This window comes from Lampetra fluviatilis, chromosome 7 (genome assembly GCF_964198595.1).
Source record: "Lampetra fluviatilis chromosome 7, kcLamFluv1.1, whole genome shotgun sequence".
Taxonomy (NCBI): domain Eukaryota; kingdom Metazoa; phylum Chordata; class Hyperoartia; order Petromyzontiformes; family Petromyzontidae; genus Lampetra; species Lampetra fluviatilis.
Genome location: NC_136281.1, coordinates 13528771 through 13544837, shown reverse-complemented (window position 1 = coordinate 13544837; position 16067 = coordinate 13528771). Strand labels below are relative to the sequence as shown.

The window sequence follows — 16067 nt, the reverse complement described above, 5'->3', positions numbered from 1 at the left end:
TTAGACCCCCCCCTCCCCATGGTTAGACCCCCCCTCCCCATGGTTAGACCCCCCTCCCCATAGTTAGACCCCCCCTCCCCATGGTTAGACCCCCCCCCTCCTCATGGTTAGACCCCCCCCCTCCCCATGGTTAGACCCCCCCTCCCCATGGTTAGACCCCCCCTCCCCATGGTTAGACCCCCCCTCCCCATGGTTAGACCCCCCCTCCCCATGGTTAGACCCCCCCAATCCCATGGTTAGACCCCCCCCCTCCCCATGGTTAGACCCCCCTCCCCATGGTTAGACCCCCCTCCCCATGGTTAGCCACCCCCTCCCCATGGTTAGACCCCCCGTCCCCATGGTTAGACCCCCCCCCATCCCATGGTTAGGCCCCTCCCCATGGTTAGCCCCCCCCCCCCATCCCATGGTTAGACCCCCCCCTCCCCATGGTTAGACCCCCCGTCCCCATGGTTAGGCCCCTCCCCATGGTTAGCCCCCCCTCCCTATCGAATGCTCCCCCTGCCAGGGCCCTCACGTTGAGCGCTCCCCCTAGCGGCCCGCGGCCGTGAGCGCGCGGCGAGGCGCCGGATTCCCGGTGTCGCTGTCACGCTTTGCGGGCCCTCTTCTCCGCGGGCTTTACCCCCTTTCGTTTCTTGTCCATTCCTTCCTCACTTCTTGTCCAAGGACCCCCCCTCCCCAGGCGCGGATTGATCGGGGGGGGGTGCTGGGGTCGGGACCCCGAGGAAGGGGATTAGACCCTTGCGGGGGGTAGAGCGGCGAAGAGCGGCGCTACGGAATCTCAGCGCCGCGACGTGGGTCCTGCCCCGCGGTTGCTCCGGCGCCCTGGCCAGGTGAGGCCGAGGCTTTAGTTTTATTTCCCCGAGTAGGCCGCGCGCGGAGCCCTTAGGCCGCCCATATTCCGTCTCTTTTCTGCTTTATATTTTAAATGTAGGTTATACTGATCAATTCTACACGCTGGTACGTTGTTTTGTCGGTGTGGAGGGGATTGTTAGTGTTCTAGGTTGTCGGTAGTTGTGTGTTTTGGGGGGTGGAGTTTCGGGATTTGGTGCTGGGGCGTGGTGGCAGGGTTCGTGGGCTCGATTGTGGAATAATCTAGATTGTGTCATTTGCAATGGAACTCTGTTAACGATTTGTCTTGCGGTGGCTTGTCCCTGTACTGTGGTGATCAAGCGAAACCTAATGACACCGAGGAACCAGAGCGGCAGTGATGCGGCTGTTAATGATGTCGGCCTTGATGATTTTCACACTTATGCCCTGCTACGTTAAGACTTGTGTCTTTTTTTGCGACAGTTTAACATCGTACAACTTACAAATTAAACTGCACATTGAAACGCTATGCCTTCCGCATTAATTGTAAATAATGGTGTTGCAGTCATTGTATTCTGGGATCATTGGGTGGAGAATTAGCACGGTGCTTTACTGCACGGGTTTATGAATCCACCAACCTAAAGTTCGATTCTCAGCCATGGCGAACATAAGTGTCGAATGATAGATGAACCGGTCCAGCCCCCCCCCTCCACCTTTAATACATTTTTACCAGTGTGGAGAAGTATGGCGAAACAACTTATATCACTGCCATGGCGCGAGAAGGCCGTAATTTAGCAGTCGATTGACAAGAGGTAACCTGTTTGTAATCAAGTTGGCAGCGTGGGTCTTAATCCAGCAGTGGATGGACAAAGGGCCTTAAATTATTTATGTGATGGGTTGTTATAGTTAGCTTTTTGCATGGGACTTAAAAGGTTTGGTGCAACAAGACATGATGTCAATGCCAAAAATGGCGTTATACTTTAAAAGGAGAAGCATTTTATCCTCCCAACCCCCGGCGAGGTTTCATCAGTGTGTTTGGCAGAAATGTGGTGGCCACTTGATCGGCAATCAAAACCACCGAGTCAGGGTCATAATGGCTCTGTTGGTATTTGAGGCAGATTGACTCCGTGGGATGTGAGGCCGCCAGGGTGGCTTCGCTCACAGTATCGTCGTCACAAACACGAGGACGATTTGTGCTCCCAACTCGGCAGAGGCTTCTAAAAATAGTGGTTCAAACCAGACGCCAGACGGCTTCACACTTGTCTAGTGTCTGAATTTATTCTATTTAACACAAAGCGCAACGTTTTACGCGTTATTACCAAGCTGCACAAGTTGGCCTTCCTCTTTGTTACAGCAATAACTTGTACAAAATGTAACATTTGAGAACTTTTTAGAAATTTATTTTCGGAGAAAATTATGATTTGTAACTTCCTGTATCGGAGGCGGCAGAAGGCAGCAGTCAGTGGCTCTGAATGAAGAGGAAAGACCCCAGCTGGGCCCCAAAGTGAGAGGGCCAGGAGGTATGCAGTCAACAATGCTTGACTCAGGGAGGAGGACGCCCCTGCCATGCATAGTCCCATGGGATGTTGGCTACCAACAACAAGGCAACTCCTATGACTAATTGGGAATGGGACGCAAGCGTAGGATTGATCACCCTGTCGCTGGCCGCCTTTGGGGAGGGTGTATAGTATGAAAGGCCGAAACACCCTAGGAACCAAAGGGTCACTACTGACGATGCGCTCCCCAAATTTCACCAGGCTCACTGTTCATGAACTCTTGGAAGTGCTTGCACAAAGGATAGTAACATCTCATCCTGTGTTCTTTGGAATCTTAAACGACTTATGTAAGCAACAAAACTCACAGTACAAGCTTCGGCATTCAAATTTCTATCAAGTTAACGTTAATTGAGCGGCGAAACTTAACCGATGTGGATACTGATCATGCTCTTTCTCGCTTGTTGAACAGGACACCCCTTATTGCTGTCAGACTTGGAATGGGCAACATGCAGGGTGGGTCTGTAATGGTGCAGTTGGCAACGGGGGTGCAAGCGTGCCCGGTGGAACTTCTCCGTCAGCGTCGCACGTATAATGGTCTGGTGGAATACCTGATCCGCTGGCATGTTTCTTCGGCCGAGGAGAACGGGGGTTGTGGCGGCGGTGGCAGCCCGGTGGCTTGCAGCTCTGCCAGTGATCCTGCTGGCAAGTCCGAGAACATCCTCATGTGGATGAGCGAAGAGGAGGTTTGCGCCTGCTGCGGTGGCTTGCTAGGGAACCGCAAGCCCGAGGGAACCTGGGGAGGCTGGGTCAAGGCGGACATGAACAGCAGCAGCGACGACTCTAAAAACGGGATTGAGAATGACGTGCATGCGGCAACCACCGGGACTGGCCATCGAAACACTTTGGGAGAAACGGGCCTGGAGGACCAGGAGTTTGCATTGATGAAGGGGGATGTGCAGAAGCTGGTGCAGAGGGCACGGCGGCAGGTGGAGCGGGCGCCGGGCCCCGAAGCTACGCATAACATCTCGCACATCATCCACGTGCTGAGCGCCTACGCCTCCATTGGGCCACTGGCTGGAGTCTTCAAGGAGGCCGGAGCTCTTGACTTGCTCATGGAGCTCCTGTGCAACAATGAGACGCAGACTCGCCGCAGTGCCGGGCGCATGCTGCGCGCACTCGCGTCACATGATGCAGGTAACTCGCGCACTGCTCGTCAGACTTATCCAGTTGGTTTAGGCGATTTTTATACTTTTTTGCAGGCCAGAGTTTGTGGAGTTTTCATGCCGCGTTTGCAATGGTAATGTTGTAAACCTGATTTGTCTGCCACGTGGGATAAAAATCTACTTGCAGCAGATGTGTTGTGAGAGTCTTATCAGTTGGATTTTCGTTCATTTCACATTTTCACTGACAGTTATGGGGGAGAAATGTTGCATTTGTATTGCTAAACTTATCATGTAAAAACAAATCGTGTATTCATAGCCTTCAAATGTGCTATGATGGAGAGGTGGCTCAGGTTGAAGTGACCAGGCACCACTGACTTTCTCGGTTTGAATCGACACAGTCACCTGTGATTAAACCATGCTCTCAAGAGTGAGTTTATGGTCTCGGCCCAGTGAGTAATAACTGCACGCAATATACCATCACATTCAGTTCGATTCTGCACTGAATTTTGCATAATTCCACCTCTGAGAATTAACTCTCTGTGACGTGACAAACATTACTGTCCTAGTAATATCAATCATTATAAACAGTGCTGTGACGGTACATGCAGTGCCCTTTTGTAAATCCACTGCTGGATGACTGCCTCCTTGTGTTGTACAGGTCTGTTCGGTTATTTCACCATACTTCATCACACTGGCCAGTGTGTATTGGATGTGAATACTTACAGAACAAGCACTGGTATAGCTGGCTCATTGTGAATTGCTGTTGCGCGTTCCGCCTGGCAGGAAGCCGGGCGTACGTGTTGCTCTCCCTCAGCCAGCAGGACGGCATCGAGCAGCACATGGACTTTGACAACCGCTTCACACTACTGGAGCTCTTTGCTGAAACGACCTCATCGGAAGAGCATGGCATGTCGTTTGAAGGCATCCACCTCCCACAGGTACCGAAGGCAGCATCTGCAATCATTAGGGGTCTGTCCTTGTCGGCGATGAAGTCAGATTGTTTAGGTCATGGGTTCAAACTTAAATGAATATATACAATTGAGACGGGTCGTGTCACATATAATCCTACATAAATTGAATTTAAATCATGTGAGAGGCCCAATGAGACTAAATGTCTCCCTCAGAGGAGACTTGGATCACAAATCAATACCGTGTACAATGTTTCTGTGATCAAACAGTCGAAACAACACAAATACATCACAAACAAGACAATACAAATAAGATACGATTCTTGAATTGAATCATGACCCCAAAGTGTGGTAATTCATCAAATTGTAGTGGTAAGCGAATCATTATATATATGCATGTTATAGAGCTACCGTCCTTCTGGACAAATAGCCGAGAATGTATCCAGTCTCATCAGATCTTAGAAGCGAAGCACGGTTGAGCATGGATAGTGCCTTGGTGGGAAACTACCATCCATAAAACAGGTATTTTAAGACTGCTCCAGAGCTATGCTGTCAGCAGAAGGCAGTGTAATTAATCAATTGCTGTACCGTTCTAAGCTTCAATGCCTATGCACTCCGCCTTCACCAACCCACGCTGACCCAAGTGGTGGAAGTATTGTCAAATAATATACATGACCTGCTTGGCTTGGGAAAACCCTCATCCAGCAGTGGATTACCAACAGGGCTACACAATATACAGAGGTATCACACATTATGAAGCTTTAAAACTAAATTTCATTTTGCATTTGAAAATAAAAGATCTCAGTTTAATCAAAGACCGTGCACGCAACAGATTCCCGGGAAGCTGCTGTTCTCGCTGGTGAAGCGCTACCTGTGCGTGACGTCGCTCATGGACCGCCTGAACAACTGCGACGGTCACGCCGACAAGGAGGACACGAGCCCTGGTGCCGAGGAGCGGCTGTGGCTGCAGCGCAAGTTCGAGTTCACCATGGCCATGGCCAACCTGATCGTTGAACTCGTCAAGATCCTCGGCTGGGACTGCTCCCGCGAGGAGCGGCAGTCGGAGGAGGAGCACTCGGACGGCACCACCCCGCCCCGGGGCCCGCACCGCTCCATCTTCCAGGCACCACCCGCCCGGAGCACTCACGACCAGCCGGCGAAGCCCAAGGCGGACGCGAACCTCCAGTTCAAGACGTTCAACAGCTTCAGCACGCGCAGCAGCTACGTGGAGTACGTGCAACAGGTGCTGCGGCCTGGCATGCGGGTGCGCATGCGGGAGGACTACGAGCAGGTGAACGCCGGCGACCAGGGCGAGTTCAAGCAGTCCAACGATGGCAGGCCGCCTGTGCAGGTAACCGTGTGTTGTTTTGCTTGTGTGTTTGGGGGCGTGCGGGTAGTCTTTGTGTGTGTCTGAACATGTTTTTGCAAAGCAACTCCCACCCGTGAGTGTTATTCTGCGTGTATGCGCACACGTTTGTAGGTGCCTATGCGTGTATGTGTTTGTGCGTCTGTCTGTACATTTATATGTGTCATCTACGTATGTGTGTGCATATGTGTGAGCAAAATGTGCGTGTGTGTATGTGTGTGTGCGTGCGTGTATTTGTGTCTGTGAATCCATGCATTTGTATGTCTGATGTGCCAGCATTAATAGATGCTCCCTGACAGCACTTGCCTTAATAAGACTAAATCACTGATATTTTATTCACGTATGAATGTGTGTTGTCGAGACAGTCCACCACACACACACAACTTTGTCATGACATTTACATTCTGCGCTTATTTCATTGGCATTGTGATGCAGTGTCTGGAATTGTGTATTTAATTGGTTTGCAAGTATGCATTTTAATATTGTTCTGTGAGTGTCAAGGAGCCCACGATAATTTGATATCATATTTGTGGCCAGCAAAACTGTTTAACATTATTATAAATAGCATGCTATTCTTAGTATGATCCATATTTTTCCATTTTTTGTGTTCATCAGGTGCTTTGGGATTCAATGAGTAGAACTTTCTGGGTGTACTGGCACATGATAGAAATCCTGTCCGAACAGTCAGCCATGGCACAGCCGAAGCTGAACCTTGAAAAAACGCCCGAGTTCATCAGAACCATGAAGCCTGATCCCGGTGAGAGGAGGCCTCAACTCCCGCAAGCATCTGCGCCCTGACATTTTAACAGTGGAAACAAATCCTGCCGCCCTCAAACTATTTCTACCAGTTGCCAAACCAGTTTTTATTGCTGAGTATTATTGACACAAGGTTTGAACGATTAAATTAAATTCTTGCGTTATTACGTTTTTTTTATTCTTCGTAAAAATTATTGCGTGTGATATTGGTTCATAGGTTAGTGGAAACTCCGCACCCACTACAAATTCTACACGCACTGCAGTGGTAAATAAACCAAATGATTTTTCCATCGTGTCGTGTCCCCCAAAGTTAAAAATGATTATTGAATCGTGGAGATGGTACATTGTTAAAGTTTAATTGCTTGTCTCATCAAACACTTTACAGCCAACTGGTTAGGCCAGATCTTGACTTAAAGCTTTTGTGACTGCAGGAATTAATATTCTTTGGGTTTTTTAGTAAAGTCACGTAGATAGGTTATATAGTTTTTTGTTATTTTCTTTGAACCTATCTACGTGACTTTTCCGAAAGACCCAAAGAATATGGTTAGGCCAGGTTGGCATTCAATTACATAACAATACTGCGGTACATAATTTGCTTTCAATTCAAGTTTCCATTACAAAATATGTATTTATGGATCCTGTCCTATTGTATTTGCAGAGAGCCAGAGCAGACCCCTTGGCAGCTTCTACATGCTGCCCTATCTGTCTGAGGGTACGGGGGAGCATGACTCAGTGCTGAGCCGAAACCACTGGTGGGAGCTCCTCTTCTTCCTCAAAAAGTTGGAGGGCCCTCACCAAGCAGAAGCGTGTGACATCATTTCAGCCACCGCTAAGCTGAAGGTTTTTTCTTTTTTTTGTAACAACAGTAGCTGCATGCAACAATCACTTAACACACCAGAGATGGGTATTTCTGAAAATGTTGGATGCTGAATTGCAGAGTGTGTGGTTCACTTGATATTTCACTTATTTTAATTGTATTAGTATGTGAAGGTGATGTTTAAAAACAACTCATGTTAAAATCGTTAAGAAATGTATTTTCAGTCCGCCATTATATTTTCAAATGTATTTCTCGTGCGGGAGCGGTGACAGTGATACTGGTGATCTGAGTTCGATTTCCAGCCATGACTAACATCAGTGGCGAGTGACTAATTGGGTCTTGGGGTGAGGGGTTGCCCCCCCCCCTTTGCTAACTGATCTGTTTGGTCAAGTGTGGTCAATCAACCCCCATGATCAACATAGAGTGGAGTTTCCTTAATCCAGCAATTGTTTGATTAAGGGCTATAATATGATAGTATTAACATGTAGTTCATGTTCTCTTCTGTCTAATTAGGTCTCTTCACTGGATGATATTTCTCTGATATCATTCCTCCCCAAGTCCGAGCTGGCATGCCAACTTCTTCAGCACCTCATACACACCAACCCGCCTTTCAGGAAGGACTTGGAGATGTCCCAGGTCTCCCAAAAATTTGCACCCAAAAGCTCCTCGCAGTTACTTGAAGACAACACCACCTTTCAAAACACGGACAGCACGTTCAGCGATAAATTGTTGCAGTCCTCTCCAGTCGATATCCCCGCTTTGTCATCCTCCAAGAAATCTAAAAAGGACGACACATCGCCATCCAGCTCGTCGGCCTGTCAGAGCAACAGTAAGGGCGAGTCGGCGAAGCAAGGCGGCGCGTCCCTTAGGACAGAAGACCTGGAGAAGGTGGAAGGAGTCGAGGAAAAACTGTGCCAGTTTGACTCTGTCAAGTCCTCAACAAAGAAGACTTTCTTGGCCAAAGGGCAGGATGTGTGGGAAATCATGAAGCAGTCGCAGACGGATGTGGCTCTGCACGTGGCCGGGCTGCAGACCATGCAACACATACTTGAGGAGGACACCTCCAGCAACAAGAAACCGCCAACCAAGTTGGAGTCGGGGCAGTCAACGAAGGACAAGCTGCTCAACGCGCTGGTGGAAGAGATGGACAAGTTTCAGAAGGAGAAGGTGGTGGTGCTCTCCGTCTTCAGAGTCATTATTGCACTGCTGCAGAAGGTGGACTACCATATGCTGTTCGCCATCGACGGAGGGATTCAGGCCCTGCTCAGCTGCATGCAGCAGCATGCCGATGTTTTGGTCATACAGCAGCTTGGCCTAGAGGTGTGTATGTGCCTATTTACCACGTAAGACTTTTCAATAATTACTTAGAGGGGATTGGGTTTCTTTTCACTAGTTATTTGATAAAAGTATGTAAGAGTAGATTAACATATATCCTCTAGATCTGCTGTAGAGATACCTCTTGTAGAGGCCGTTCTGCCAGCAGTGGTGTGAACAATACATTGAAGGATTTCGGCATTCGAATAATAGTTTGTTCTAATCGGTTCATTGCTAAATGACACGTAACAGAGGGCATCCTCCACTCCAACACCCACGCATTTCTGTCGAAGCCCCCAGGTAACCTTCCTCAGTGCGAGGTAATCCTTTCCTACCCCCATCGTCTGCATTGCCCTTCACCCAACCATTCGTGCTGTCTACTCTCTGTAGCCTGTTGATGTCTAGCCTGAAGACGACATTCTCTTATTGATTTGTCGTCGACGGTTTTCACAGCAATGTGTATGTGCGTTATATTGCACTGTACATTTAACACATAGGATTTCTCAATCCTGGCAATTTCCTGATGAAGCCGGTTGTAATCACCAGCGAAAGCTACGTACTCGGTTTGTAAATGTTGTGGGCTTACTCTCCAACACACCCGTGTGCTGAAGTAGTAACTACTTGGCACCTTTTGTTTACGTGACAAACCTTACTAATTGGCTGCGTCGGGTCGTGGCGGGTTAACAACACATTTATATTCACGCGATCTAACCCAAAAAAACATTTATATTATGGATTGCATAGTACGTTTAGTAACATTTAAAGCAAGCGCTGCGTGTTTCGCCGGCGTCCTTTCACAGTGCTTGAGAGTGGTGATACGCGCCGAGCAGTTCGTGCTCCCGGCCAAGAGGGGAAAGGCGCGCCTGGTCCCGGACGCGGATTGCCGCGTGATCCGCGAGGTGGTGTCCAGCATCGCGTCCGCTACGGAGGGCGGATCGCCCGGCCTGCTCGTCACCATCCCGGCCGCCATCGAGCGAATGCTGAGCACGCAGGGGTGAGGCAGGGGGCCGGGCCGTGGGCTCGTGGGCAGCGCGAGTCGAGCGGGGAGTGCGTGCGCTCCCCCCCCCCCCCACCGAGTGCAGTGTCGGCTGTCCTGTCCCAGGAGACGTACTCATTACATTAGGAAGCATCGCAGTGATACCGCCGGTGGAACAATGATTACTGTAAATTAATTACGCCTCCTTCCCATGAGCACATTTTTCCATGAATCGATTAATAAAATGCATTTAATGCTGATCTAAGCGTGTAACTTAACCTGAAAAAAACTCATGCATTCTACGATTAACTCCTCTGCCCCACTAACTTGATCGTTTGTCATTATTCGGGGGTTGTGATTCAACTCTAAAGTTTATAAATGTTTTGTGTCTTTATTTTAGAGTATGTTGTCTCTTACTGTGGGTGGCAGTTGTATAGTTTTGTAACCTCCGCCATCTTACATGTTACATCGAGGTGCGTTGGTATTTAAGACATTCAAATCCACATTACCTTGTTTTGTTACATCTGCATTTCATTTGCCTGTAATTTTAGTATCATAATTTTTTCACCTGATGACGATTGCTAGTGTTGCGATCAAAACGTCGTGATATTTTTTTATTTTTTATTTTTCAATCTACGAAGGACCCAAAGAATATGAATATAAATAATCGAGTCTTATGAGCATAGTTCAAGGCATCCGTCTTGAGGGTAAGAATCAGTGTGTATTTTGCAGGATGATTTGATGCAATGTTATCCGCCTGGCCATCATGACCGTGGCGAGTGGATCGTTTCATGCTCTGCGTCCTTTTCCCCAGGTGCGGCGCGGCAGTGGTCGACGGCCTGCAGGTGGTCATCAAGCTAATGACAAACCACAAGAGCCTGGCGGAGCACCTGGCACGCGCCGGCCTGCAGCGCGTCCTCTACCAGTGCCTGGCCAACGCTGGCGGCGCTGCGGGCGGCGCGGCGGGCGGCCCTGCGCTCTCGGCACGATCCCAGCAGCAGCAGCAGCAACAGTCCGTGCTGGCGGTCACCGCGCTGGGCATGCTCACCGAATTCGATCTCGTCTCGGAGGACTCGGCCAGCGGTACGCTTGCTTGCTCTCGATGGGGATCGTTTTAGCTCTCCGTTGTGTTTTTGGGTTGTGCCGCACGCTGTTGAGCATAACGTCCGACGTTTCACTCCGCGTGCTGGGGGCTGCTTCCTGGTCCTCTTTCTCCACTCGTTCTCTGTCCTTGGCCATCTCCACATCAACTCCGCAGCTTCAAACCCCCCGCCCCCCCCCCTCTTTCTAGTCCTGCCTCTCTGCCCTCTTGCTGAATGATTATAACTGATACATATCCCCTCATGTGATAAGATGGCTTAATAGGCATTAATTATCTTAATTATCCTCATTGTCATTTTTCTGGAAGGGACGTGGCAAATGTATACTCTGAGTCGGCGATCGAGGAGTTTTCCATACGGTAGACATTGTGATGTCTTGTGCGTGTCTGAAATGTGAACGGTCTCTTAACCACTCACTAAAATTATCAAGCCAGATCACCGTGCTTTTTTGCAGTAAAACAAAATAAAGGTGGACACGACGTTGGATTTCACAGTAAACTTGCAAGGTGCAGTTCGTTCCGTAAATCAGAATGAAAGAAGATGCAACACGCAGCACACCTTGCGCGTGTGTACCGTGGGGGATCTGGCTGTGGATGGGGGAAGCGCTCCCTTCGGTGACGTCGCCTTATGTCGCGCGGGCATGTGGTTCCGGCGCTGCGTGCAGAGCAATCGGTGGTGAACTGGAAAGACGTGGAGCTGCGCACGATCCTGGCGAGCCTGCGCAAAGGCGTCCTGAGCAAGGAGCTCGTGCTGTCTCTGGAGCGCTGGATGAACAGCGCGTTGCTGGAGCCGCAGCTGACCAGCATCGTCAATGACCTCGACATCTTCAAGGCTCTGGTGCAAGCGCTGGACAAACTCCGGTCGGAGAAGGTGGTGCAGCTCGCCGTAGTCCGGTACGCCGGTGCCTTTTTAATTATGTGCGTCTGTGGTGTTCACGTGTAGAGTGTTTGTTCCCGGTCGGTGTGTAGGGTGTTGTCCAGTTGTGCAAGCGGAGTTCTATTATGAGTGTTTGGTTGGTCAAGAAATAGAATGTTCACTTACAAAGAGTTCTTTCAAGAGCCATTTCTTTTTGTTTTACTATGTGGTGAATGTTATCGCCTCTCTTGGCTGCTGGGATCGGGTGAACTAATTGCATACAATGTATATATTGTACATTTAGAAACAATGACAGTCGATTAATCAATGGATGCTCACTCCCCTGATGAGGAATGACGCAACATATTTGCTGTATTTGTGCGGGTGGTGTTGGAAAGACAAACACATGTACAACTAATTGTTGGAATTTTGTGGCCTGTTGGCATGCGCGCGTGTGTAGGATGTTGACCATTTTCCTCGAGAAGAGGAAAGGAGATTCTTTGCCATGGCACGAAGCACTGGTGCCTTTCCTGTCCGTCATCGGAATGCAGACCGTCGTCAAGGAGGTTCGTGCTGGTTGCCTTGCGTACAGCGAGTGACTCGCTCAATGCGCCTCTTTCCTTGACAGATGTTAAGACGTTTACAGAGAGAGGTAAACTTGGGTGAGGTTGAGAGGGAGACACTTAATTATTTGGACTTTAAACAGAAAAACGTTATCATGGTTTTCATAAATGTGAGTGTACGTATATGTAACTTCTTTCGCACCGTATATAGCCAACCGTGCGAATTGGAGGTGCAGGGGAAGGACAACAGACTAAACACCAAACGCAGTTCTAAATCATAGAGCCTTGCACACCGACGAAAAACTCTCCAATATTGTTCCGTCCAAGTGAAGTAAGGGCACTCCCATGTGCTTTTTAGTTGCATTGCGTGTTGTTCGGCATGATGTCCAATGCTTCCTTTCATGTGCTGGAAGCTTCTACAGGAACGGAAGCATTTGCCGAAACAAGTTTCCAGCATGAGGAGTAAAACATCGAAGATGCCACCACGAAAATATATTTGCGTGAAGTCAAAGAGTATTGCAATACGGTCATTCTTAGTTCAAGGGTCAATGAACGAAAAAAAAACGCACGTGGGGTCGCATGTCGTTGCAGGTCCAGCAGGAGTTTGTGCGATTCATGTACCGGTTGGCGTCGGAGAACAAAGACTACGCAATCGTGATGTGCCGCGTGGGAGGTCGCGAGGCCATCACACGGGCACTGGACAAGCATGGGCCGGGGCTGCTGCTGGGAGCCGAGCTGCGCGACCTGGTCGCCGACTGTGAGAAATACGCTAAGCTCTACAAACAGCTCACCACCAGCATCCTGGCCGGCTGCATACAGGTGGGTTCGGCACTTCACTGCGCTTCGCCGCATGTCTGTGCGCGCGCGTGTCAGTATGGGGAGCGGTGGTGTAGTGGTTAGCGCATTGCGCTACGAATCCAGCGGACGGAATTCGAGTCCCGCTCACGGCCAACACCTGTGACGATTATTTGAATCGGTCCTGGGCCTCCCCGAAGTCGACTCAGCCTCAAATTAATACCTGGTATGGTGTGTAAACATCACCACTAGGGAAACAAATGTGGTGGTGCTGGCCTCCCATCCTTCGTGTACTGTGCCAGCCTTCATAGGTGCTCGCTAACAGCATTAGCCCCAACAGTCTCTTAAGGCTATATGCGGGATCTTTGGTTTTTTTTCCGGCTAGTTTACATATTCACTCCATTGAGCTGGTCACGTGTGTCTGGGTGGGTGGTGTGGGGGGAGTGGGTGCTAAAGTCTGTTGGGGTTTTGAGCCAGTCTGCTTGGAGCGTTCTGGTCAGTGCAGGGCAGTGTAGCTAAATCCGCTGTTGTATTGTACTTCGATGTTCTTTGCTTCCCGACTTTACCATAGCGCACTGATCAGTGCAGTGAAGTGTGGTAAAATAAGCTGCACGACCTGCATGGTGTGGGGAGGTTCTCATCCAGCTGTGGATTGAATAAGGGCTGTACATATACACATGTACTCTGTATTATATTGGGTTTATGCTCTGTGCGCTCAATACCAAGGTAAATGTATTTGTTGCTAATTTTATAGCCTGTTTGGGATACCTTGATCACTGCCAGCATTTGCGCCAACTGTCCATTGAGGGTACGATGACGATGTTTGTGTGTGTTTTTTTTGGATTTGTTTTGCCCCATCAGATGGTTCTTGGTCAGATCGAGGAATCCCGTCGAACTCAGCAGCCAATCAGCATCCCGTTCTTTAATATTTTTCTACGCAACATTTGCCAAGGTACGTCATCGTTTTTATATATTGTGGGAAATAAAACGGCACTGCCAAACTGCATTTGCTGCCATGTATTTTTTTAAGACTAAATCTGCCACCAGTTAGATCTGTTCTTAGATGTTTTAGACTGAGAATCTGCTGGTCAAATTTACCAAAGACCAGCCAGTTGTCTCGAACTCTAGCCGTAGACACATAACTTAAAGATGCAGACCGAGGACTTTATATATTTATGTCCTTTTCTGAGATAAGCAATGTGGACTCGGTTTCAAATAAATAAAGATCGTATGGCTGTCTCTGCAGAAAACATAAGCATTTCCCAAATAAGGTCATTGTGGTTTTCTAGTCTAGGCTACTACGTAGAATATTACAAGAACCAACGTGCATGTTGTGTTGGGTTACTTGAACGGCAGTGCTGGATATTGTCCCATATAGACACTGTTGGTGTTCTGCATGTAAACGATGATGAGTTCATCTGTATTTTAGAATTGAGTTATTTCCGATTTACCAGTGTTACACAAGGGATAACCAAGTACAATAAAAACACACTTTTATCGTTTTGATATAAATGGAATGGAAAAAAAGTTTTGTTTCAGTTGACTGTCCTACAGGAAGATTGTCATAACCAACGAGAAGGGCAAAAAACGCAATGCTATTTTCATTTTCACGTAACGTGTTGGTGATTGAACCTATGGCTATGAACATTGACAGTTATTTTAATGACAGGATCCTGGTTTCCTTCATAGCAGCACGATCTTTTTCCTTCCGCCAGGCTCGAATGTGGAGGTGAAGGAAGACAAGTGTTGGGAGAAGGTGGAGGTGTCCTCCAACGAGCACCGCGTTAGCAAGCTGCTGGATGGCAACCCCAAGACCTACTGGGAGTCCAACGGCAGCACTGGCTCGCACTTTATCACCATCACCATGCTGAAGGGCGTCATTATCAGGCGAGTCTCCCGGCAGGGTTTTATTAATAGATTGTCGGTTTTTGACACTGGTTCACGGAATCGATGATCGATTCTGAAAGTCATGCAATCGATGTTCGAACGCGGGTCTTTTATTGGAACGCTCAATCCTATTGCCATGGGAGGATGTTAAAATTGCCTGGCGTCTTCTACAACCCATGACATTCTAAATATGTAAAGATATATAAATAACATATAGCCCTTTGTCCACTGCTGGATGAAGGCCTCACTACATCGTGTCGGTCATGGGGCTTGTTTGACCTTCTAGCACCACATTGGTCAGTGTGGGTTGCTCAAGTTGATAAAACAGTGCTGGTCCTCTCCACCCCTTCACCAACCGGTACCGACATTGACCAGCGTCGTGACATATGGTCATATAACCCCCCAATGACTGACATGGCTTGCGGAGGCCTTTATCAAGCAGGGGGATTGACAAAAGGCTGATAATATAATTAATTGTTACATCAGCATTTTATATCACTCCTGGGCCCCCACCGCAGGTTCTGCGATGGCAACAAAGAATAAAATGTTTGATGAATTTGCGACCGCAAATCATCACACGCCTTTTTAACAATGCTGGCCCTCGCCCAATAAATGTGTTAGCCTGTCGCTAACGCTAGCATGCCCTTATTAGGGTGGTGTCTGGGGCAAAGGCTGGCCTTGTTCACATTCTGTTCCATCCGCGGGCTTTGTTTTCTATCACATGGATGAGATTCCAGAATTGTCTTTTTTGGTAGCAGTCCAATTTTAGCACCGCTTTGGCTGAGGATTCCACGCCAGTGATTATGGTGTTTTTGTTCACAATTAGTATGCTCTTCATCATAACAGTTTTGGCTTGCTGTGTGTTTTATGAAAGCGGATACTCTTAAAATGATGTGTTGTCTCTATGCGATTAATGACATAGTTTGAGCGAGTGGGTTGTGAGACAGTAGATTTATTTTTCTTTTACCATATTTGGATCTCATCACACAGCGGTATCTCTCTTAACAGTCTTTACCAGACTAGGGGATTGGCAGACAGAATTGCTGGAAATGTGGCCACACAAATGCATCATACGTGACTAAAGCTCTTGCTGTGTTTTGCCAAGCAGCGAACACAACTCGGTTGCAGTGCCCACCATACAGTCGAAACATCGGCACCAATAGCTATCACTTTAAATCCATCCTTAAGGAAAAAAGTTGCCCTCAGCAAATGGAACTCCACTCCCGAGATCGAGGGAGCGGAGGAACGGGCTTCGTGTGGTTTT

The 16067-nt window shown here is 48.5% G+C and overlaps 1 protein-coding gene across 1 annotated transcript in view; it reads left to right on the top strand.

Annotated features, from left to right (window-relative positions):
• Positions 1-514: 514 nt before the first annotated feature.
• Positions 515-16067, top strand: part of LOC144933604 (cullin-9-like) — a 34543-nt gene continuing 18990 nt past the window's right edge. The window contains exons 1-14 of the mRNA XM_078858582.1: positions 515-830; positions 2773-3497; positions 4250-4404; positions 5207-5725; positions 6356-6497; positions 7155-7336; positions 7827-8633; positions 9428-9621; positions 10418-10686; positions 11368-11596; positions 12019-12124; positions 12713-12940; positions 13778-13868; positions 14632-14803. Of these exons, the coding sequence (XP_078714708.1) occupies positions 2801-3497; positions 4250-4404; positions 5207-5725; positions 6356-6497; positions 7155-7336; positions 7827-8633; positions 9428-9621; positions 10418-10686; positions 11368-11596; positions 12019-12124; positions 12713-12940; positions 13778-13868; positions 14632-14803 (3791 nt within the window). The 5' untranslated portion in view covers positions 515-830; positions 2773-2800. The remainder of the gene's footprint in view (positions 831-2772; positions 3498-4249; positions 4405-5206; positions 5726-6355; positions 6498-7154; positions 7337-7826; positions 8634-9427; positions 9622-10417; positions 10687-11367; positions 11597-12018; positions 12125-12712; positions 12941-13777; positions 13869-14631; positions 14804-16067) is intronic.